A 23538-nucleotide genomic window follows, 5' to 3' on the forward strand; every position below is an offset into this window, starting at 1 on the left:
ACTAATAAAAGAAAATTTGTAAAGGGAACCTGTCAGTATTTTTGTCCCTAAATTTTATTTTCACTGAAAACTTGTTCAAATCTGGCCAGTTTTGACTTGCTATACTAACTACCCCCAACATGGCAACTGCTTTAGACTTACAATCCTCCAACATATGTAGCTTACGTTGTAACTCACTATACTGGTCCTCCAACATGGGCACAACTTTAAAATACCACCCTCCAACATGGCTGACATTTTGAATCACAATATTGTCCTCCATTTAGACTTACCATCCTCCAACATCGCTGAATTTAGTTTAGTGGATAATAATAACAAATATTTATTTATTCTCACTAAATATGATAGCGCACAAGTGCTAGTTTGAGCGAGCTAAAGAATAAATAGCTATAAATAAAAAAAAGATGTAGAGGAAGAGTGTTTTGAAATCTAGCAACTCATAACATATTTTTAATGAATCTGAATTTATCGAGCTACACTCTTAATGCTGGCTCATGCTAACATTGGCTTGGGCTTCCTGTGGTGGCAAAAGTCTAATTCAAATTCGGGTTATTACCAACAAATGATTTAACTCTAACTGTCTCTCTAACTAAAAGGTCTTTTAGACTGTTTTACCTATCTATATCTATGAAAGCAATCCTTTCTAGCTTTAAATTGGGCTCCCACAGGCTCCTCAAATTCAGGTTATTACCAAATGATTTAACTCTGTCTCTCTAACTAAATGGTCTTTTAGACTGTTTTACCTATCTATATCTATGAAAACAATCCTTTCTAGCTTTAAATTGAGCTCCCTGTGGTAGTGTAAAATTTCTTGCTTTACCACAGGGTCCCCACAAAACAACAAAATGTTTTGGGTTTTTTTCCTACTAAGTTTTTGGAAGACTTTGAGGGATCCCCTAAACCTCTTCATGTTGCATTTCCACGGTTTCCATGGTTTCATTAGCTTGCTGTTCTTTTATTCCCATGACCTCCTTTTTATCTGTTTCTTGTTTTGAGAGGTTGTCTTCTTCCACTTCCATTTTGTCATCTCGCTTTTGCATTTTTTCATCTTGTTTGTTTTCCTCTGCATCTTGATTTGCCCGAGTTCCTTCTTCATTCATCTCTACATCTTGATGTCCTTTCGCTTCATCATCATCATTCTTATCCTGCTTCTGTTTCTTGGAAATTGGAGTTGGAACATCTTGCTTTTGCATTTTCTTTTCTTGTTTGTTTTCCTCTGTATTCTGTTCTTGTTTTGCCCGAGTTCCTTCTTCATTCATCTCCACATCTTGCTGTCCTTTTGTTTCACCATTGTCATTATTATCCTGCCTCTGTTTCTTAGGAATTGGAATTTTGACATCTTGCATTTTCTTTTCTCGTTTGTTTTCCTCTGTATTCTGTTCTTCTTTTGCCCGAGTTCCTTCTTCATTCATCTCCACATCTTGCTGTCCTTTTGTTTCACCATGGTCATTATTATCCTGCTTCTGTTTCTTGGGAATTGGAATTTCAACATAACCTTTCTCTTGGTCTTTTATCTTTCTCCCTCTTTGCGTTTTCTCAACTTTTTTCATTTCTTTATCTTTGATTTCTGTTTTTGCATCTTTTTTCTCTTCCTTCTCAGGTTCTTTCTCTGATTTTTCGTCACTGTTCTTTGTGTCATCTTTATCTTTGATTTCTGTTATTGCATCTTTTTTCTCTTCCTTCTCAGGTTCTTTCTCTGATTTTTCGTCACTGTTCTTTGTGTCATCTTTATCTTTGATTTCTGTTATTGCATCTTTTTTCTCTTCCTTCTCAGGTTCGTTTATCCCTGTTTTCTTATCTTTCTCAGAATTAGTATGTGTATTTGGGATTTCTTCTGATGTTTCAGTAGGTTTCTTGAGTTCTCCTGGTGGAAAATACTTGAGCATTAAAGTTTTATAGATGTCGATGTCTTTTTCCAAGAACAAACAAAAAATGATCCTGTCAACCTGGTAAAATAATTCAAAGATAAAATCAGCAAAGAAATGAAACAGAAAGGAAGGAGATGACGAGGAGAAAAAGAGCAATCTTGGGGGGGAAATCCAAAAGGCAAGGAGAAAAAGGGAGGGGAAAGAAAAGAAAGAGAAAGACTAAGAAAATGGAAAAATAGTAATATAGGCTAAGAAATAAAATGAAAAAGAAGTATATAACAAAAGGTGAAAAAGAAAAAAAGGAAAAGGAGAAGAATGAGGTGGAAGACTAAACTATGGAAAAATGGGAATAAATGGCAAAGGGTATTGAAATAATTGAAAATGGTCCAAGCACGAGTGAACGTGGGATTGGGTTGGACAGAAAGAACAGAACAAGGTGGAGTGGCAGAGGGATGGCAAAGCACATTAAGCAGGGCGGGGCAGAAATAAATGGAAGCCAGTACAATGAGGTAGGGCGGGATGAGAGAAGACAAGGTGGAGAGTAAAATAAAGAGGATACATTCTTAGCATTGAACCTACTGCATTCGCATTGCTTTGATCTCCTAGCCATTCACGAGTTGTTTTTAAGGCTACTTCAGCAGCATCTCTGTTAGGATAGCCTAGTTCATAAAAAATATTTAGTTATATACTATTATTATTATGTTATTACTTATAATATATGATATTATATAAATACTCCAATTTATAGTAAATCATGAATGACAGAAAGCCAACATATTCAAGATGTCATTTGACATTTAAATGGGTTCTGCTCTAAACCAATCAGAAAGCTTCAAAATACAGTCCATCCAAAGGCAATGCTCGTATCAGTCCTAAAAGCGTGTCTTAAGTGGGCAATGCAACACAGGCTTTCACAACAGTAATTAAACTCGTAATATTTGTACTGGGTAAAACATACTCACCAAAGATACCAGTTGAAACACAGCAAAAAGCCTGAAATGATAAAAATAAGAAATGAGTTCCAGAGCAGAGAATATTGCATAGTTCAAGAAAAATTCCTCACCACAGGCACCCCAAGACAATAACTACTCACCAGTGTTCTGACTTATTTTCTTTTGCAAGCCTTAGACAATTTTTGTAGCAGTTTTCCAAAGCTTTTTCATCTTTGTCCGATAGGACCAACAGTGTGGATGACATCTTTATATGAAAATACAGAGAAATACCGTGAAAATGAATTTAAAAAAACATTTATAAATGGGACTTAAAATGGGAATAAAAATAAATATTGTAAAACCAATTTTGATATTAGACAAAACCTATTATTATACTCACGTCTAGCTGGAAGCTTATGCCCTGATGAAGAAAGAACATTGAAAAGAATTTAATGCCATGTAATATATTATAACAGGTTGCTCAAGGCAGATGGATTGTGCTGGCTTGAAAATGACCTATCAAGACTATTGTCACTCTAATAGACCTCCTCAGCTCTGGCGTAATGTTTTTTCCATTTCAGGACTACTTGTCATTCCCTAGATTATCGTTTCTTTGTTTAATGGTTGCGCTCAGCTGCACATGATAAGACACATGAATATGGATACAACTAAACAAAGAATGAAATGTGGTATGAAATGAATGAATGAATTGATGGATGGATGGATGGATGGATGAATGGCTGGGTGGCTGGGTGGCTGGATGGATGGATGGATGAATAGATGAATGAATGGATAAATAAAGCTCTCTGTACACAGAACACAGTAAGTATAGAGAACACTGTTATTTTCACCTGACGTAATCTTGGCATCTCCAGTGTCACAACCGTTCAGTAATCTGCACTCTTCAAGAAGGGTAGGACCAGCAGCCCTGTGGATACAGCCATCAACTGAAATGATGAAAATAATAAATTACCAGTGTAAAAATAGTAAAAGCAACAATGATAATGATGATTATGAAGGTTATGATTAATGATGATAACGGTGGTAATGACAATAATCACAAGAATTGTAAATTATGACAATGACAGTGGTTAGATTTATGATGATGATGATAATACCAGATGATGATGGTTATAATTATATTACTAATTCATGATGCTGAATGATACTGATGTTACGTACATGGTGATTGGTTAATGATAATGAAATTAATGATTGTAATGATATTCATGATTCATGATAATGCTGGTAAAAAATGATGATGATGATGATGACTGACTGTGATAATGATTTATTCATGATGGTAGTAATGGTGATGATAATTATTAACAGAACACATCCATGTGTAAAATGCTTACCACCACCTCCACCACATAACCTACTGTTTGCTGAAACCAAATAAAAATGTTTTGTCAATTAAATTTCTCCTAGTATAGTGCTTTCCTTAGTGCTTGGTAGCGTGGATGTCAACGCTGTGAGTCCAACAGGTAGGTTCACAGGTTCGAGCCCTGTGGTTGCCACAGGTGAATTGAGTTTGTTTGATGTGTTGTTCTCTCCTATGCTAAAGGGTTTTCTCTGGTTTCCTCCCTCTGTAAAAATCAACATGTGAGTTGAGCGTTGTGTGCGTAGAACATTGAATGTAGTGGTAGCATGTGTGAGTGAAGTGTCTTTAATTAGTGCAAAAGTGCTAGGGCGACTAGACACTTAAATAAAGAGATCTATATAATTATGATTATTTTTATTATAGTGCGTTTTTTCAGGTTTTTACCTTTGGTACCGGTATCACCTTGGGGGCAGGGAGAGATAAGTGGTATTTTTACTCACCTGCATTGACAATAGCATCTATCTCCAGTGTTGTGATATCTCCTACCCACAGTGAGAGTTTGTCATTGATGTTCTTATCAACAGGATAACCTGTTTTTTCACTTTCATTTTCTGTTAACAAAACAGTACATTGACATGTAAATTGCTATAAAAAACATGTCACAAAAAATCTTTCCTATGCATTTTTTTTTTTTGTTGCCAAGTTTTCAGTGCTGTTTCAATGTTTATCGCCCTTGACTTCCACCAATATTCGACCCAGATTCAAGTCCCACCCGGATCAGTGTCATATATTAGTAGATCTAGAGTTGTTTGTTGGTTCTCTCCTGTGCTTTAAGAGATTTAATCTGTGTTTACCTCCCTCCACAAGTCAGTTGTCCTCTACAGCTGCTATAATGCTTTGTGATAAGGTAGTTGGATCACCCTTTCCCCTCCCTACACACCAAAGAAAGCTGAGCGAAGGGAGAAGAGGGAAGGGGGGGTTTGACATTCTTTCTAATGCCACGAAAATGATAAATACTTTTAGAGTCTGTTTGTCTCTTTTCCAGGCTGTGAGATATCTTACTTTTCTGGATTTTGGAGAAGTGATAGCCATCGCTTTGGTAAAATTCTGACCATTTTTCGATATCCTTAATCTGTACATAATCTTCACCACATTCGTAATACTTCCTCTTTTTCTCTAGTGGCATTTTTTGGTATTTTTTCCACTCAGGTTCTTTATTCCCGCTTGGCTCTTCTAAAACAACAACAAAAACAGGAGAAACTTGGAGTAAAAAAGCATGGAAATGTTAGTTCATTGAGAAAATAAAACATAATTTCTAGGAAACTTTTCAGACATACCAGTGAAGTTATCTTGTGCTTCCTCATTTTCTTTTTGAACCTTCGAGTACTTCGACGTATCTTCGTTCTGGTTCATTATCCAACCGGGTATCCAACGATATGAGAAGCTCCTTAAAGCTTCGAACGCCGACCAAATATTCCCAATTTTGATAACAATAAGTGTGGAAATGATATTCCACTAAACTTTTACAGCTGTACGCAACAAAGATATTAAATATTGTTTGAGTTCTCAAAGATGGGTTCTTGGAAAGAAGAAAACTGTCAGGCGTCCCTGTTCACGGAAGTACTATAAAACATCACTATAACGATGTTTTTGATTGGTTTTTTAAAGCTTTGGGAATAGGATCGCAGCGAAAGATTTAAATCCCATAAGGTTATTTTTTGATAATATAGAATGACCTTTTTTAAAATATAGTCGTCTTTTTTTACTAGTAATATCTATAGCAGAATATTCGTTTTCCTAGTATAAAGAATAATTATAACGCGGACCAATCAGAATTGAGGTTCTACATATTTTATGCGCCATTGCGAAGCAGTGTTTTGGCGCGCGAAGCATTTGAATGACTACAGATTTTTCTCCGTCAAAATGCGTTTTATTTTATCGTTTTTCATCACGTAGTTAGCAATGGATTTGGTAGAGTCGGGTGCTATATTCAACTTTAAACCTTTTAATCCTCAAACGAGTCGAGATAACGGAAAAGATGAGACTCTAAACTCGTCTTCAAGGTCTACGTCAAGATCTAACTCACGCTTCGAAGAACTGTTTTTAGCAAGTCCTAGAGCTCAGGTAAGCTTCTATTTTCTATTCTTTTGGGCATAAATACATTTTAGAAATATATTTTAAGGAATACGGTTCAATTAAAAATGAGTTGAAGGACTTACCAACCTAAAAAGTAAAGCTTTAATAAGTTTACTTGTAAGTCTAGTCTATGTCCACACATGCCTGTGAGAAATAAGCTTAAATACTTAAAAATATCTTATGATTTCACTTTTTCATTCATGTCAAGTCTAAGGTAGTTAACTCATTTATTTGATTTTAATTCTTCATAATAAAAGTACATAACAGTATGATCCGTGTTTGGGATTTATGTAAGTGACTAGCTGTTTACTGGGATTCCTGTGTTAGACTGTGAAAAAAAATCATTATTATTATTATTTATTATTATTATTATTATCATTAATTAGTTTAGATCATCTTTGAATTGGCTTTGGACTAATTTTAACAAATAATATTAGTCAAATACCACTGTGTTCCTTGGTTACAGACTTGTTTATATACACCTATTTCAGAAATCATTGTCGGACCAAAAGCCTCAAGTAACAAGCCAAGACCACAGAGAACACCAGTACTTTTAGCTGTAATTAGTTTATTCATGGTGCATTTTCATTTATTGACTTCACAAATTGCTCCAAGCAAGGCTGCTTGAGATGATAATTAGTGGAGATTTATAGCCACTTGCATGAACCAAGAATAAATAGATTATAATTAAAAGTACTGACGTTCTCTGGAGCCTTGGCTTGTTACTTGAGGCTCTAGGTGTGACAACGATCTTCAAAATAGGTGTATACAGAGTACTTCTCATTTTAGTGTCCATCCTTGAAACATTCATATACCAATGGTAACCAAAAAAATAGACCAATTCGGCTAATGCAATGTTTTACCCAATTCAAATCTACTGAAAAAACTTTTCTTTGTCTATTATATTTACATATCATACGCATATCAGTGCATCATTGACATGGAAATACAGTACATAATGGACAAGAAAAGTATTTCCAGTAGATTTGAATTGGGTAAAACATTGATTTAGCCATATTGGTTTGTGCACAACTTCAAAAATACAAAAACTTTGAAATTTCACAGACCTTGAATTTTAGAAAACACTACAGTTGCAACAAGGCATTCACACAGCACAAAACTTTTGAGTCATACTAAAACTACTTCATTATTACATGTACATTTTATTGCCAATCAATTCTAATGCTGCAATACTTTGCAACTGTTCTCAGGAGCTGGTCTCAACAGTAGACCAATCATTGTCCTTCACACACTCAAGATCCAGGATTATCTCTCCAAACAAGCAGCAAAGCTTTCTTCATGAGTCACTTGCACAAACCCCATCGTTATCCAGCAATCCTAGTAAAAACACTACCAACTTGATGAACTCTGGTCTTGTAAACATGCTGGAATTCTTTAAAAGTGGTCAAAAACCAAGGAGTCAAGACAGCCAATTCAAGCCAGCTTCGTGGTTTAGCCCATTAAAGGCTTCCAGTCATGAGGAAGATTCACTAAGAACTCAAGTCACAGACGTTATCAATAAATTAAGAACTCCTATAAATAGAAAAGAAAGTACGAGTAATGAAGATGGTCTGTGTATGTCCCTCAATGCTGACTCTGGTTATGACGATAGACAGATGCAAAGCTGTAGTGATGCGATCACTGACAGCATCGTCACAAGAAGTGGTCTTAGGAGCATAACATCGAACGGTCCTTGCCAGGTTTCACCAGGATTTATTTTAGAATTAAGAAAAGAAAATAATGATGAAGTTAGTGTTGGAGAACCTGATGTTGCCGAAGCAACAGTCCAAGATGAAGATGTCGACGTTGGAGAACATGACCAACAGAGTGAAGCAAGAACAGAACATATTGAATCAACACAAAAACAATCTCATGAATCAGCTGAGGAGTCAATGGATTGTAATATGGTTCCTGAATGTGATATTCCTGAGATTTCAGATACCCCAGAAAAAAAACCTGACAAAGATGAAACTAAAGAACCTGTCCCAGCTCAAGTAAGTGAAGAAATAGAAAACGCATGCTTGCTTTGTGCAAAGTCCTGATGAAATTAAATTTTAAAAAACCCTTTGGGGTCTTGGGTTTATTTCCTGGACTTGGCATCAAAATGTGACTTTTTCCTGGTTCTCTGGTTTTCGTCCTTCAGCAAAACCTAACAAACTAAATTCTATTCAATCCAAGACATGTACAGTAGTACTAAAAGAAAATATAGAAATATAGATAAGTTATAGTGCTTGGGAACGAGGTTATTCCGGGCAAAAGCCCTTGGAATTGAATTCGGAAAAATTAATTTCCGACCTCGCTGGGAATCGAACCCACGACCTTCGGAATCGTACTACCGATGCTCTACCATCTCATCTTTACAGTAGTACTACATTATTATGTGTATAACATTACTCTGTTTCTCTGCTTTAGTCACCATCTAAAGTCAAACCAAGCAAGAAAGCTCATCATCTTTTTGGATGGTACATTAAAGCCAACAAAGCAAAAAATGGCCCAAGTATTATTGTTGAAGGTCAAAGACGGTGAGTTAATAACTAATATCAAAAAAATTACTGGAATTGAAGAGTTTTGAGTTTGCTCAAACCCTGATCCATATTTAATTATTATTAATGATCACATGTAAGTACGTCATCTTTTCACTGTGTATAACTTACCTTTTTATCATTACTTTATTGTATTTAGTTGGTTTCAATTTGTACTTTGGAAGGGGGGGGGTTTAATAGTTGAGATTTTCGATGTGGGGTGGGGTTTCCCTGCCTAAGTTCATAAAATAAACTAAATCCAATAGATCTATTACTTTGCCAAAAAATTGTTTTTATAAGTGTTACTTGTGTTCACTTTTTGCCATAACGGTATTACATTTCAACCATCAGAATAGCATCCCAGGTAGGAACTTTGGTGGCGTAGCAGGGGTGTTGCCGACATATGGTAACCAGGGTTAATTTCATGAAAGGTCTATTGTGTAAAAGATTGAGGGGTTTTGTGTGTTTATTGCTTGTAGTGAAGATCCAGTAGGCAAACTGTGGCACAGCACTACAATAGTTAATAGGATATCTCCTTTCCTGGTTGAAACAAAGCCCAAGTCACAATATATACTCAAGGGAAAGATACTGGTTAAAGACACTATAGAACAAGGTGGGAATAAAAAAATATAATTAATATAGTAGATTATACTTATACATTTGTCTCATGATTGTGTCAGTTGGGAGGACTGTGATGCTTCGCCTGACAAAGACTAACAGTCTAAATGCTACAGTCCTCTCAACTGCCACAATCACAAGACTAATGAATAAGTATAATCTTTGATTTATATTCAAGGTGAATAGATGAATAATCTTTTTCATTTTATTAAATATAGTTGTAGTGATATATTCATAAGGAAGGATATACACAAAAAGAAGTTGACCATTTATTTTCAACAATTGTTATATCAAAACTAATTTATGGTCTTAGTGTTTATGGAGCATCACCTCCGGAGCTTACCACCGTACAAAACTTTTTAGATCGCTGTTACAAACGAAATTATACAACATACCATTATAATATCCAGGATCTTTTGAATAAATTTGACACAAGGCTATATAAGAAATCAGTTAGTAGTAGTGACCATCCTTTACGTAGCATAGCGCCTAAAATACAAACGTCCAAATATAATTTAAGGAAATCATATTTTATTAGACCTAGAGTTAATTCTCAACGTTTTAAAAACTCATTTGTAAATAGAATAATCTTTAGTAATTAGTATCTTTTAATCAGTTTTTTAGTTTTATGATTGTAATCACGTTAATGATATGTATTTTATCATTTCTTTAATAAAGACATTATTATTATTATGATGGATGACACTGATGATGATGATACATGTTGATGATTAAGATAATAAGTGTTTCAAGACATAATCTACAAAGCTTTTCGCTGTTGTATCACAGCATGGGACAATCACAACAGAGCTAGGCTTCAAACTAAGTGAAAGCCCAAAGATCGAATTAGAATTTAGGAGTTGATTTTTGAGGAGGGAGGACCCGGAGAAAAACCCTCGAAGCACAGGAGAGAACCAACAAACAACTCTACTCACATACAACATCAAGATCGGCAGGACTCGAACTCGGGCCGCATTGGTGAGAGGCGGCGCATTAGCAGCGCACGCCACCAGTGCTTCCATAAACTAGAATGGTCTGTGTACTATGGAGGCTATGTTTTTAAATCTGCCATATAGCATACTAGCACGTGCTTACAACATATGTGACGCAATCAGCTAAATCAATACAGGAAATGATTGTATATGGTAACAATAAGATGATGGTGTTTATTTATGAGATCGCTGTGATGTGTGATGTTATGGTGCATGATTTTGATGATGATTCGCAATAAAGGACTACCCTTTGAAAGAAGTCAAATTTTTTCCTTATTATTTCTTTGTATCACAGCATATGATCCTACATATTAAGTTTTATTACACATTTAAGCTCGATGTCCGTGAAATAAAGCCGTGAATAAAAACCATATCAGTGAAGTGATACGATATCACTTCACAGTAACCTGTCCAATCAAATCTTGCGATATATTTTACTTGAACCAATCACATTATCACATAAATCTCTATTTAGTGTTTATTTCTATCAAATTCAAGATGAATTTTGTGCTTCTTACATTTTTAATTAAGCTTTAATATCTTGAATGATATTGAATTGGAAACACATAATTCTTTAACATTTTGAAATGGTGTAAGTCAGTTAAGGATATTTAAGACAATAAAACATTTTGTGTGTGTTATATATCGAGCCTAAATGTGTAATAAACAAATTATTATATGTTAAGAACTTGATATCGTTTTTATTCACGAGTTTTTCCGTATCATATCGCTCACTCGCTCGAGTACTCGCTCGTTCGCGATATGATACGGAAAAACTCGTGAATAAAAACGATATCAAGTTCTTAACATGTGATAATCTCTATATATTTGTTATATTTGTAATGTTCAGGGTTTTCAAAGCAGTTTGTTGAGGCATTCACAAATGGGTTTCCTTCCAACTGGGAACAACTTGTAAAAGAACATTTTGATTCCATTTTAGATGCCAGGTATGAAATATATTTTGTGTATATTGAAAATCTGCTTAATCTCAAATCAGAATCATGTAAACTGTCCTTCTGTACCACCGTCATATTATTTCTAGCTCAACGCATTCTTCCTCCTTTAATCCTCCTATTCTTTTCTATATTTTATTTCATTTCTTCATCCTACTCTTCCCTTATTTTACTCCTTTTCTCTCTTCTCCCTATATTTTTTGACTAATCTCTACCTCTGTCATGATATTTTATCTAGCTCAACAAAAGGAAAACAACCACAGAAAGCAAAGAAATCATCTGAGAGACAAATATCTGTAATAAACAGAAAACCTACAACTAAAACACTAAAAACTCCTAAAAATGATGGTAGGGTGGAATATGTTATTAAAATTATTATTGTATTATTATTATTATTATTATTATTATTACTACTATTGCTATAGAATGAGCAGCAATTTACTGACACTAATTCACTTCTAATAGCTCACTAACAACAAACCCTCAAACTACGTACCAACAGTCTATTCATATGCTACATAATGATAATCTTAACAACCACACTACACAGTCACACACTACTGTCCACCTACCAGTTACACCCTATTTATATACTACCATCACCTTATCTTACCCTATTATCAGCTTACTGACACACTACTGACAACCTACCATCACTCTACTGACTCCCTAACAGTGCCCTACTGACAACCCACGAATGCTCTAGTGGTAAAATAAACTGTTTTTTGTTTTCCTTGACTTGTAAGCACACTTGTCATAATTCTTTATGTGTTTCAGGTTTTAAACCAATTGAAGTAGAGCTTAAGGTTAGAATCAAAATTAATGTTATAGAATGTTTTATACAAACTTACCTGACTCGGCCACTTTGACTCACTTTCATTTGCTCATTCACTCTCACCCACTTACAATACTCATGCTCACTCTTTCCATTATTTGTTGCCAGTTTCTTTATTGTTGCTAGTATGCTTTACAGTGCGAATCGAAAAACTGTGGGCAAGAGAAATATTTCAACGTTCATTAGCCAATCAGAAACGTTATTGTTATCTTTCCATTATCTTGTAGTTAGAAAGTCAATTTCAATTGGCCAAAGAAGAATAGGACATTGATTTCCTAGAATATTTCTAGGTGCCCACGGTTTTTTGATTCGCACTGTAATAATTGTGTTTTGAGTAACAGCGTACCAGTAGTGGTCGTCTGATCAAACCTCCTCTGGCCTGGTGGAGAGGACAAAGAATTTTGACAGACAGACAACATAACCTCACTGCCATTGACCCAGGAGGAGAAGAACACACCGCTTTGTCTGTTGGACTGTATGACTTTGATCTAAAGCTACCTAAGGTAATGTGAGTCTTATTTCATTTGACGATTAGCTAAGTTGGAAAGAACATTTGTCTGTTGTACGTGAGGTCGTAGTTTAAACAGCGGCCAGACCAACACTCAAGGTCTTAAAATAAATGAGAAGGTGCTGCCTTTGTAATTACAGCTGCAAATGGTAAGACCTTCGAGTCATCTCCCATACATGCTTGACCTGTAAATGAGGGACATAAAAGAACCCGTTGAATCATTTGTGTAAGATTAGGGGATTGTTTCACAGCTCAACAGCCTTATCCTAATCTGACATAATACTAATGTACTAACAATCCACTCATGATTTTAAGCTGCACGGCTGCTAATAGTACCTTAATATGCAGCCCGTAAAGTCCTTACCCTTTTTGTAAAATGTGCATTAAGAGGATGTGAAATGTACTATATAAGAACCTCCCAATTCATGTGCAGAATGTTTATTGAAACGTTTTCACAACCAAGGACTGTTATGACTCACACAGCACATAGTAACAGCACCCAATACTGTGGTATGCCTGAGGAAGTGCTTTGGGCCCCCTTGGAAGACTGTTTTCTCATAATTGGAATTAAGGCTTCCCCTTTCTTTAATTTTTCTTTATCCTTCTTTCCCCATTCAGAAGAAAAGTGCCACTTTGCTGAAATCAACAATTATGACACCCAAAGTTGCTAAATATAACATAACTAAAACTAGCAGTCCCCGAAAAAATCAGAGAACCATGCTGCAGGGGAACAAGGAAAAGTCACAAAAAAGAAATATGAAGAGCAAAGTGACAAGCTCACTTGATAGCACTGAAAGTGATTCAACAGACAGTACGTCTTACAGCAGCAGTAAGCAGACTAAAGACTCCAGTGAAAAACCTTGGACTTCACAAACTGAAAGTGATGCGTCTTCATTTCCATGGGTTTTGAGACCAAAACTTGTTCCATCCGAGGAGTCATGGAGGCCAAGTGACAGTGATAATACAGCTACGATTCCTAAGTCTAAGAAACCACAAACACAGAGTGACAGTGATAGTACAGCTAAGATTCCTAAGTCTAAGAGACCGCAAACACAGAGTAACACAAGACTAAAACGCACAAGAAAGCAGCATTCAGAGTTATCGACGGAAGAATCTGCCGATAATGAGGAGGACAAAGATGATCATGGTGTTGACATGGTCACAAAAGAAAATGTCAAAAGGAACATTTCTTTCAGTGATGATGATCTTAGCTCTAAATCTTCCCAACAAAAATTACCTCAGAAAAAAGGGAGCTTCACTAACTTGAACAGGATGGAAAAAAACGGAATTTCCTCAAACCCTTGTAAGCCTGTCAAAGTTGTCCTAGAAAAGAATCACCAGCTAGCCAGAAGTAGAAAGCAAATGAGGGATGCAGAAAATGATAGTGATGGCACTATTATTTATAGCCGTAATCCCAATGATATTGACGAAAGTGATGCTGTGAAATCTAGCAAAGATGTCTTAAGAACCAACACTCAGGTTAAGGATTCTTCAAAGTTTAGAAAACCTTTGGGATATGCCAGGGAATACAATAAAAATAATACCGAAGGTCAGAGCTATGCAGAATCAAGTAGTGAAGAAAATGGACAGCAAAGGAGATCCTTAAGAACAAGGAAAGAAAGAAATCAAGTTCAGAGAAATAATACCTCAAATTATATAAACAACAGCCGAGACCATAAGGAGTATGATTTGGGTCGTACAAGAAAAAGAAATGATTTTCGGAAGTACACTTCTGTTGTGGAAGAAGAAGAGGATAATTCGTCATCGTCTGATGGTGAAGAGGCTGAAGCAGTTGCTAATATGTTAAGCAATGTTAGACAGAGAAAGGTCATTGCAGAGAGACAAGTTACTAGTAGCGACACAACTTCTGATTCTGATTCAGATTCACCTAAAAATAAGACACACAACCCAGGAAAAACAAAGAAGAGGAGTAACCAAAGATCTAAACCTGGTAATGCTCAAGATAAAAATATCCAACAGAAGAATACAGGAAAGGGTGATGAAGATGATGTGGATGAGAGGGATTGGAACGAAGATGAAATCTTCAGATTGAGCGAGTAAGGAAACAACCTTAATATGAAATTTTGTTTTATTTTGAAACCAAAATAGGCCATTTCACGGATCCTGTTACTCAACCTCAGCCTCGTCAGCGTGTAATTATTCTTTAGAATTTGACTACAATCTGCAGTAATGAAAGGAATTTACACATCAACGAACAATTGAAACACTTAAAAATTTCACAGGTTGTAGGCAATTTCTAAAGAATATATTACACGCTGACGAGGCTGAGGTTGAGCCGCGGGATCTGTGAAATGGTCTATTGAGGAACCAATTATCTTTTAATTTTTAATTAATTATTATTTTTTAATCATTTTTTATTTCTTAATGACATTTTTTTCTTTTAACCTTGGAATCAAATTGTGTTCTATTTTTTAACCATAATTTGGGAACCAACCTTTTTGCGATTTTTTTCCCCCTAGGGCACTTCACTCAATTCCGCTCAGCACAGCGAGGTTTTGGCAAAAAGTTTCCAAGTCAGTTGAAACGAGAACTGCACAAGAGTGTCAGTTGAAGTATGATAAACAGTTGAACTTGAAACCAAGAAAAGTGGTGAAACCAAAAGAGAAACAGCCAAAGGCTAATCAGAAAGGTAAAGTGCAGATAGTAACAAATTAGAATTATTTCACAAAGAGGGGGGAGGGGGGGAAGAGAATGGATGGAATGATAAATGGATAGAGAGGCAAATAGCCTGCGTAGCAGCCCAAAGGGAAGGGGGACTGAGGAGAGGAAGGGAACTGGGGAGAGGAATGGGAGGGGGACTGGGAGGGCAAGGAGGTAAGGTAGGGCCTGCAATGAACCCCCTCGATTTTTCCTACCGCCTCCTAATTAATATGCAAACTCTCAACCAATCAAATGAGAGAAAGTATCTGAATCAACTCCACTGACATCTGATTGGTGTATCGACTTTATCAGCCAATCAAAATTAACATTCAGATTCTGAACACTCGTAGGAAAAATCGAGGGGATTCATTTTACGCCCTACCTTTCCTCTTTCATCTCCCCAGTCCCCTTCCCATTCCTCTCCCCAGTTCCCCTTCCCCTCCTTCCCCAGTCCCCAATCCCCTTCCCTTTGGGCCACTACGCAGGCTAAGAGGTAAATGGATGATGGATGTGTGGCTGGCTAATAAGACGTGGATGAATGAGAAAATAGATGGATGAAACATGACATTCTTATCTATCGATTACTTACCATCCACACCCCGTCTCCAACAAACTCCAGGCCAATTTAAGTATTATTCTATCTATCCATTTTTTTATATTCATCCACATCACCAGACAAACATAAATATTAATACTTCGATTAAGACGGACCACTGTGCTGTCTCCCTAGAAATAGATAGTTTAGTTGATCAAGCTCGGGGGTCATCATATTGGAAACTTTATAATAGTCTTTTGGAAAGAAGTGATTACACAGATTTTATGATAAGCATCTTTCGAGACTTAGGAGTAGAAATTAAAGATATTATGGATCCAAGGCTTCGATGGGATTGGATAAAATATAGAATTCGTCAGGAAACTATTTCTTTTAGTAAAAAATTAGCAAAACAGAAAAAAAATAAATTACTTGAAATTGACAAAAAATTAAAAACTTGCGAAAAGAATTATGAAGAGTCTCAAACGCAACAAAACTTAGAAGTTTTAGATTCTGTTAAGCAAGAGTTTGAACAAGAATACGACTATGTTATAAAAGGAGTGATTATTCGCTCCAGAGCCACGTGGTATGAAAATGGGGAAAAAAGTAATAAATACTTTTTAAATCTTGAAAATAGAAGAAATAAAAAAACTTGTATACGGCATATTCTGAGGTCAGATGGAAAGGAGACATGCAACCCAAATGAAATAATTAATGAAATTCACTCCTTTTTCCGTGTTCTATATGATAAAAAATCTTCAGTAAGCTCTGAGGTTTTTGAAGCGTGTTGTTTCTTAAATTATACAAATATTCCCAAATTGTCAGGTGAGTTAAAGAGGATTTGCGAAGGACAACTTAGTGTTGACGAATGTCTACAAGCGCTACTTCTATTTCAAAAAAACAAAACTCCGGGAAATGATGGCTTATCAGTAGAATTCTATAGAAAATTTTGGCCACAGGTAGGACATCTTTTAGTGGACAGTTTAAATTTTTCACATCAGCATGGAGAATTATCAACCACTCAGAAACAGGCAATAATCAAGCTAATTGAAAAAAGAAATAAAGATAGACGCTTTATCCAAAACTGGAGACCAATCTCGCTAATAAATGTAGATGCAAAAATTGGCTCTAAAGCACTTGCAAATAGATTAGAGAAAGTTTTACCATACATAATACACTTTAATCAATATGCTTATGTTAAAGGAAGGAATATATTCGACGCAATACGCTCGATTCAAGATACGATAGAATACGTTGAATCAAAAAAGCTTGGAAGTATCCTAACTACTATAGATTTTGAAAAAGCATTTGATTCTGTTTCCTGGGATTTCATGTTTAGAGTATTAAAAGTCTTTGATTTTGGAAGCTCCTTTATCGCTTGGATTAAAACTTTTTACACGAATATATCTAGCTGTGTTACAAATAATTGTTTTCATACGCCATACTTTAATATTAAAAGAGGAGTATGTCAGGGGGATCCGCTCTCTCCCTATTTGTTTATTATAGTCACTGAGTTGTTGATGATACAGATTAGACAAAATACATTGGTGAAGGGAATAAATATAGGTCATCACGAAGTAAAACTCATTGACTTTGCAGACGATATGACAACCTTTGTTAAAGATAAAACTTCGCTCTCGATTTTGTTTTCAGTAGTTGAACATTTTGAACTTTTTTCAGGTCTTACAATCAATCTTGACAAAACAGAAATTTTAATTCTGGGTACTACAAAGAAGTTAGAGATTGGGCCATGGAATAAGTATGTTAGGAATGATGTTAAGATATTAGGGATTTATTTCACTCCAAACCCCGTAATCTTTAAGCGGAAAAATATGGAATCGATTATTGAGTCATGTAAAGAAACTTTAAACAGGTGGAACTGGAGAAAGTTGACTTTATTAGGAAAAATTCAAATAATTAAATCGTTTTTGATACCCAAAATTTTATATCGTGTGATGATGTTCCCGTGTGATAAGGACATCATAAAAGAAATAAACAGTGTATTATATTCGTTCATTTGGCATGGAAAAGACAAAGTTAAGCGCCGATCTCTGATAAGCCCGATAGATCAGGGTGGCTTGAAGATGTCAGACATTGAGTCAATGTTAAAAGCACAAAGAATATTGTGTGTTAAAATGTACCTTACTGATCCGGTAATTGATTGGATAAAAATTTTAGATTATTATTTGAAAGGAGTAGGTGGAAAACTTTTATTCTATTGTGATTACGATTTCTCCAAACTACCACTGACAGTAACAGATTTTTATAGGGAATGCATTGAAGTTTGGTCTTCTTGTAACGGAAGTGAAACGAATCCATCCAATCTAGAACTTGTTGCAAATCAAATTCTTTGGAACAATAAATATATCTGTATCGATAAAAAATCAGTTTTTGAGGAAGGTCTGTTTGCAAAAGGCATACAAAAAGTTGGACATCTATTTGATGCCAATGGTGCTTTGAAATTGGAAAATAAAACATTTCAATTAAAGATTACAGCTTTGGAATTTTATATAATGTTAAGTCTGCAAAATGCAATGCCTCAGGAATGGCGAAAACTTTTGAAAATTAACTCATCCCAAGTACCATATATTACATACCCATTGAATCAAAATATGAAATATCTTATTTGTGATTCTGAAAAAATTGAACTTACAAAGTTAGAATCAAAGAAAATTTATGATTTCTTTGTTTCAAAAAAGGCTGAACCTCCAACAGCAAAATTTAAATATGACATTGAAAGTGAGGAATCCTTGAACTGGAAGAGCATATATACGTTACCTTTTATAGTTACTATAGAAACTAGGTTAAGAGAATTTCAATATAAGATCTTAAATAGAATAATACCTACAAACACTTTTTTGCATAAAATTGGAAAAATAGATTCTCCACTTTGTAATTTTTGTAAGGAAAAAGTGGATAGTCTTGAACATATATTTCTTAAATGTACAATTATAAAAGGTTTTTGGAATGATATAATTACTTTTTTAACTAAAAATAACATTCAACCTTTTACTTTAAATGTAAATAGCATTCTACTTGGTGTCTTTGAGAAAGATGATATATATTACAAGCTTTTAAATCATATCATCCTTGAGGCAAAGCATTATATATTTCTTTGCAAGCTTAAAGAACTCACACCAACTATAGATTCTTTTCAAAAAAAATTAAAGATTACCTTTATGTGTGAATCTATCATAGCGAGAGATTCAAGCAAATTAGGTAAACATGAAAAGAAATGGAAACCGTTATGGAAACTTTTCAACCCCCTTGAATAATTAACTGTATGTTTGTATCTTATTGCATTATCTGTAAAAAATAAATAAATAAAAAATTCACATTCTTTTCCATGTGAAATAAAATTGTATTACAACATGTAAAAATAAAAAAATAAAAAAAGGTAAAAAAAAAAAAAAAAACATCGCCAGCCACATTTCCTCAGAGCTCAGACAGGCTTACTCTTTTATCCACCCCCATTCATTTATTGTTCTTTTCATTTTTCATTCATTCACTCGTTTTTTTTGTCACCCAGTTGTTGCTATAACTGGTGGTGTTGGTACAATCAAAAGGAAGAGGGAGCTTAGACAGTTGATACAGCAAAACAATGATGGATATGAGGATGACATATTTGAGTCAACACCCTATAAAAACACAAAAAAGAAGTTCAAGGTAAAGCACATTTTATGATTATCCTTTTCTTACCATAAATTAGATATTTAAAAGAACTTAATTGGATGGAACTCAGTAAGCGCAGATACTACCATCGATGTTTACATATATTCAAATGTAAAAACAGATTATTATCATCAAATCTAAAGCTGAATAAGCTCAATGAGCATGGCTACAACACGAGGCATGGAAGCGAGTTTCGCTTACCACGACCCAAAACTAACTGGGGAAAACAAACAATGCAGTTTCAAGCCATGAAAGAATGGAACAATCTGAGTGACACTCTTAAACAGTGTTCTAATATTAACCATTTTAAATCGAATTTCTTTTAAACCTGTAAACCTAAATAATCTGAACTTTTCATCTTTTACAGTTTTACATACTAGTAATAATGATGTTGACTTTTTAGTAACGAGATGGTTTCGATATTCAACCTCCAAATTCTCTTTTTGCATATTATTGTAAAAATATCTTATTTATCAGGACCTTCTTGAAAATCACATTTATAAGTGAAGAAGCTTCCTGTTAAAATATGAATGTAAATTTTTTTAAATCTCTGTTGATGATAATATAAATACTATTCTTAAAATTTAGTTTTTCAATGAACAAAATGATGAAGGCAGTGATGCAGTGGAAAATGATGATGATGATGTTAATGTTGATGGTGATGATGAAGAGCGTAACCAAATGGATTTCAAAACTCCAAACAGTCGGACCCCAAGTAGTCGGTACAGACCCTTGGGACCTGTACGCAGCTCAGTGAATACTCCAGGTTCTGATTTGATAAGTCCAAGCCTTCTTCATCCAGTTAATAGGTATTTGTTCTGTTTTTAATTAGCCAACCTACCAACATCCTAATGACAGCCTGCCAACACCCTACTGACAACACACCAATACACTACTGATAACACGTAAACGCCCTATTGATAACACATCAACACCCTTTTGATAACACATCAACACCCTACTGACAACCTACTAACACCCTACTGACAACCTACCAACACCCTACTGACAACCTACTAACACCCTACTGACGACTTACTAACACCCTACTGACACCCTACCAACAAATGACACTCTGCAAGCGCCCTACCAACTCCCTACTGACACCCTACTGACGACTTACTAACACCCTACTGACACCCTACCAACAAATGACACTCTGCAAGCACCCTATCAACTCCCTACTGACACCTTACCTACAACCTACCAACACCCTCCTCACTGACACCCTACCAACACCCAACTCTCCACCTAACCACCAACACCATTTATTTTCATTCATTCATAATCATCATCAACTCATAGGGAAGGTATGGACCACTACATTCATCGTATGAAACAAAGTAAAAGAGGAGTTGGACAGTACAGAAAACAAGACAAGATGAAGGTAAGTATGAGAATTCTTACTTCATACAACATCAACTTATAAAGATATCTTATTTAACTAATATTTTTGTTTCCTTAGGTGGTAAAGACATCGACCCCCAAGAAAAAAATTACCACTTTGATTCCCAAGACCAATGCTTCAATATTCGATGTCCAGGAAGTACTAGAACAAGATTCTGATGGAAAAAATGATTACTATTGGTCTGATGAATAGAGACAGGCAAATGGCAGGCAAGCTATCTCTTCCTCTGCCTTCCGAGACATAACATGGCATTGAATTCTAGCGATTTGTAGCAGTAATGTAGTAGGGATCTTTGTTAAAATAGTGATAGGGGTATTTTTTATCTTCAGAAGAAAATCATCTCAAACTTACTGGGCCCCTTCCTGTTGCCAAGCTAAAATCCAGGCTTGATTTGCAATTTTAAAGAATCCTTTTCAACTACAAATGTGCATTGTGCCCCTGTGTTATTGTTTACATTGTTATGTGATTCACTTTGTGAAATTATGATTTTTTGGTAGTCCAACTATAAGACATCATACTGTAACTTTCGAAATCTACCTTAGATTGGTTGCCAAAATTTCTCAAATCTTGCAGAAAGCTTTAAGTGACTATGTACCATTATATCATGATGGTCATAACACATCTAGCGGGAATAACAAGACCAATGTAAATGGATTCCAAAACTTCACCTGAAAAACTGCCATTTTGCCTGGCAGAAAAAATGGTGCTTTGCTAAGCATTTCATTTTTTCCAGTGCACAATGCATAGTAGTTGACTATAGGATTCTTCAAGTAATATTTCAAACATGCGAGAGAGTTCTTACTCCGATTTCCAAACATTGAAAAGTGAGTTGAAAAAACGAGGCGCAGCCTGACTTTGAGGTGTTTGGAAATCGGAGGAAGAACTCTCTCAAGTGTTTGATATTACTTCTCAAACTAATGAATATTTCTTGGAGAAAATCAAAGAAAAAGTTTACGAAATTTAATGCAAATTAAGAACACATTTCCAAACCACCATCACAGTAGTGATTTGCTTTGTTTTCTCATTAAATATTCATGAGTATGAGAAAAATAGAGGAAACATATCTATGGCTCAACAAACAAAAACAAAACAAACACAAAAAAGACTGTCCATCTTAAAAAAAAAGAAATGCTTCAACACTTTCACTTGACCAATTTTCTTTCCTTGTCATCATAAACTTATTTAAAATCCAACCATGCTTAGTATACACTGATCAGCATTTCACATGTGGGTATTTTGTGGTGGAGTGTAGATAAGAATACTGTACAAAGACATAATAATTTGGACACAAGGGGTCTGTCTTGTATAGAGTTTTTACTTAAAATTTCAATTTATGGAGGAACCAAAGTGTCTGAAATCCTTTTATAAGCAACTTACTTTCCACGTGGCACAAGGGATGATGGTTAAATCTTGTATATTTGCATTTTTAACATTTTTTCAATGTATCAAAGAATGTGTTATTGTTAAATAAAACTTTTCACTCTCAAAATGGGTCAAGTTTCTGTTTTAGGATTCAGAATTCTTCACACAGGGCTATAGCCCAGTTCAGCATGGTCTTCATGCTTCCAAACAGTTCAGTCCAACCTTCAGTATCATTCCTTGGAGATTCTTTGCTTAACAACACTGGTAAACAAAGAAATAATACCAAAGGAAATGGTGTAGCAAGGGAAAGAAGAGAAGACCTTAGATAGGGTATAATTTTTTCCCATTTCTGGCTGCATTTACTACATGGTACTGGATGAATCTTCAACTGGTCAAAAAGTTGTGCATAGGAGTAATACCGTTCACATGAGACGAACGAAGATCGATGCCTAGCCATGCAAATTTGGAAAAAGGTTAAAGTAAGATTTGAAAGTGCTATGAAATCGTCAATTATTACACAATATAAAAATCCCTTTTCCAAGTTCAAAGTTCCATGAAAAAGATCATGGAAAAAAGCAGATTTTAAGTAATCCCTTGGGATTCCTGTGTTTTTGGCTGACCATATCCTTGATACATTAAGTCCTAAACTTCATCACCACTGCATTGTTTTTTGTACGTTTTACTTCACAAAAAATCCCATGGATTTGCATTCCTGTTTCTGTAATTCTTTCAAATTCGTCTGTCCACGTCTTAGTAGATATTCTATTCTCATTCCATCTGTTTTTGGTAGAGCAGCATTTTTACGGAATTCTCTTCTAATGTGTTCTGTAAAGCCATCTTTTCCTTTGCTTGCTTTAAGCAGTCCTCGATATAATTTCAACACTTCTTTCTGTAATCTGCTATATACCATGATGAGGATTCTATTCTTGACTTATGAATAGTATTATTTGTTTTCCCAGCTAAATAAAATAATTTTCTAAATGACTACAATGATGACATAACATTCACTCTGTCGACCATTGCTTTTGGCGCACTTCTGTTTTGCGCAGGCTCATTTAAGATATTATGGGAGGGGTGGGTTATATATATATAAATTGAAAATTATTAATGTTTTACTTAATAGCTCTAATTGACCCTATTTTTCTGTATTTTTTATCGTTGATGATATCGTGCCTTGGAAAGAATAGCAAAATAGTTAAATCTGTGGTTCTGAAG

The 23538-nt window shown here is 35.1% G+C and overlaps 2 protein-coding genes across 3 annotated transcripts; one reads left to right on the forward strand and one right to left on the reverse strand.

Annotated features, from left to right (window-relative positions):
• Positions 1-38: 38 nt before the first annotated feature.
• On the reverse strand, positions 39-5719 carry LOC116287547 (uncharacterized). Its single transcript, XM_089025141.1, is given in 11 exon segments — positions 39-1946; positions 2448-2527; positions 2831-2861; positions 2955-3035; positions 3037-3065; positions 3201-3221; positions 3652-3747; positions 4159-4188; positions 4625-4735; positions 5187-5357; positions 5462-5719. Coding segments are annotated over 11 exon segments (1776 nt in total). The 5' UTR covers positions 5538-5719; the 3' UTR covers positions 39-896.
• Positions 5720-5999: 280 nt separating this feature from the next.
• On the forward strand, positions 6000-22450 carry LOC116287569 (uncharacterized). 2 transcript variants are annotated; one of them, XM_089025078.1, is made up of 14 exons: positions 6000-6248; positions 7472-8254; positions 8673-8782; positions 9262-9395; positions 11243-11339; positions 11584-11693; positions 12123-12151; positions 12522-12683; positions 13307-14745; positions 15169-15338; positions 19411-19547; positions 20142-20362; positions 20859-20940; positions 21019-22450. In XM_089025078.1, exons 1-14 carry the CDS (start codon positions 6087-6089, stop codon positions 21151-21153), a joined length of 3771 nt encoding a protein of 1256 aa, XP_088881204.1. In that variant the 5' UTR covers positions 6000-6086; the 3' UTR covers positions 21154-22450. The 2 variants fall into 2 exon arrangements, with proteins under 2 accessions (XP_088881204.1, XP_088881205.1); XM_089025079.1 differs by lacking the exon at positions 6000-6248 and having other exon boundaries at positions 7866-8254; positions 9267-9395.
• Positions 22451-23538: the final 1088 nt, after the last annotated feature.

This window comes from Actinia tenebrosa, unplaced genomic scaffold (assembly GCF_029948245.1).
Source record: "Actinia tenebrosa isolate PJP-AT-01 unplaced genomic scaffold, QUT_ActTen_1.0 PGA_scaffold9__36_contigs__length_13948895, whole genome shotgun sequence".
Classification (NCBI taxonomy): Eukaryota; Metazoa; Cnidaria; class Anthozoa; order Actiniaria; family Actiniidae; genus Actinia; species Actinia tenebrosa.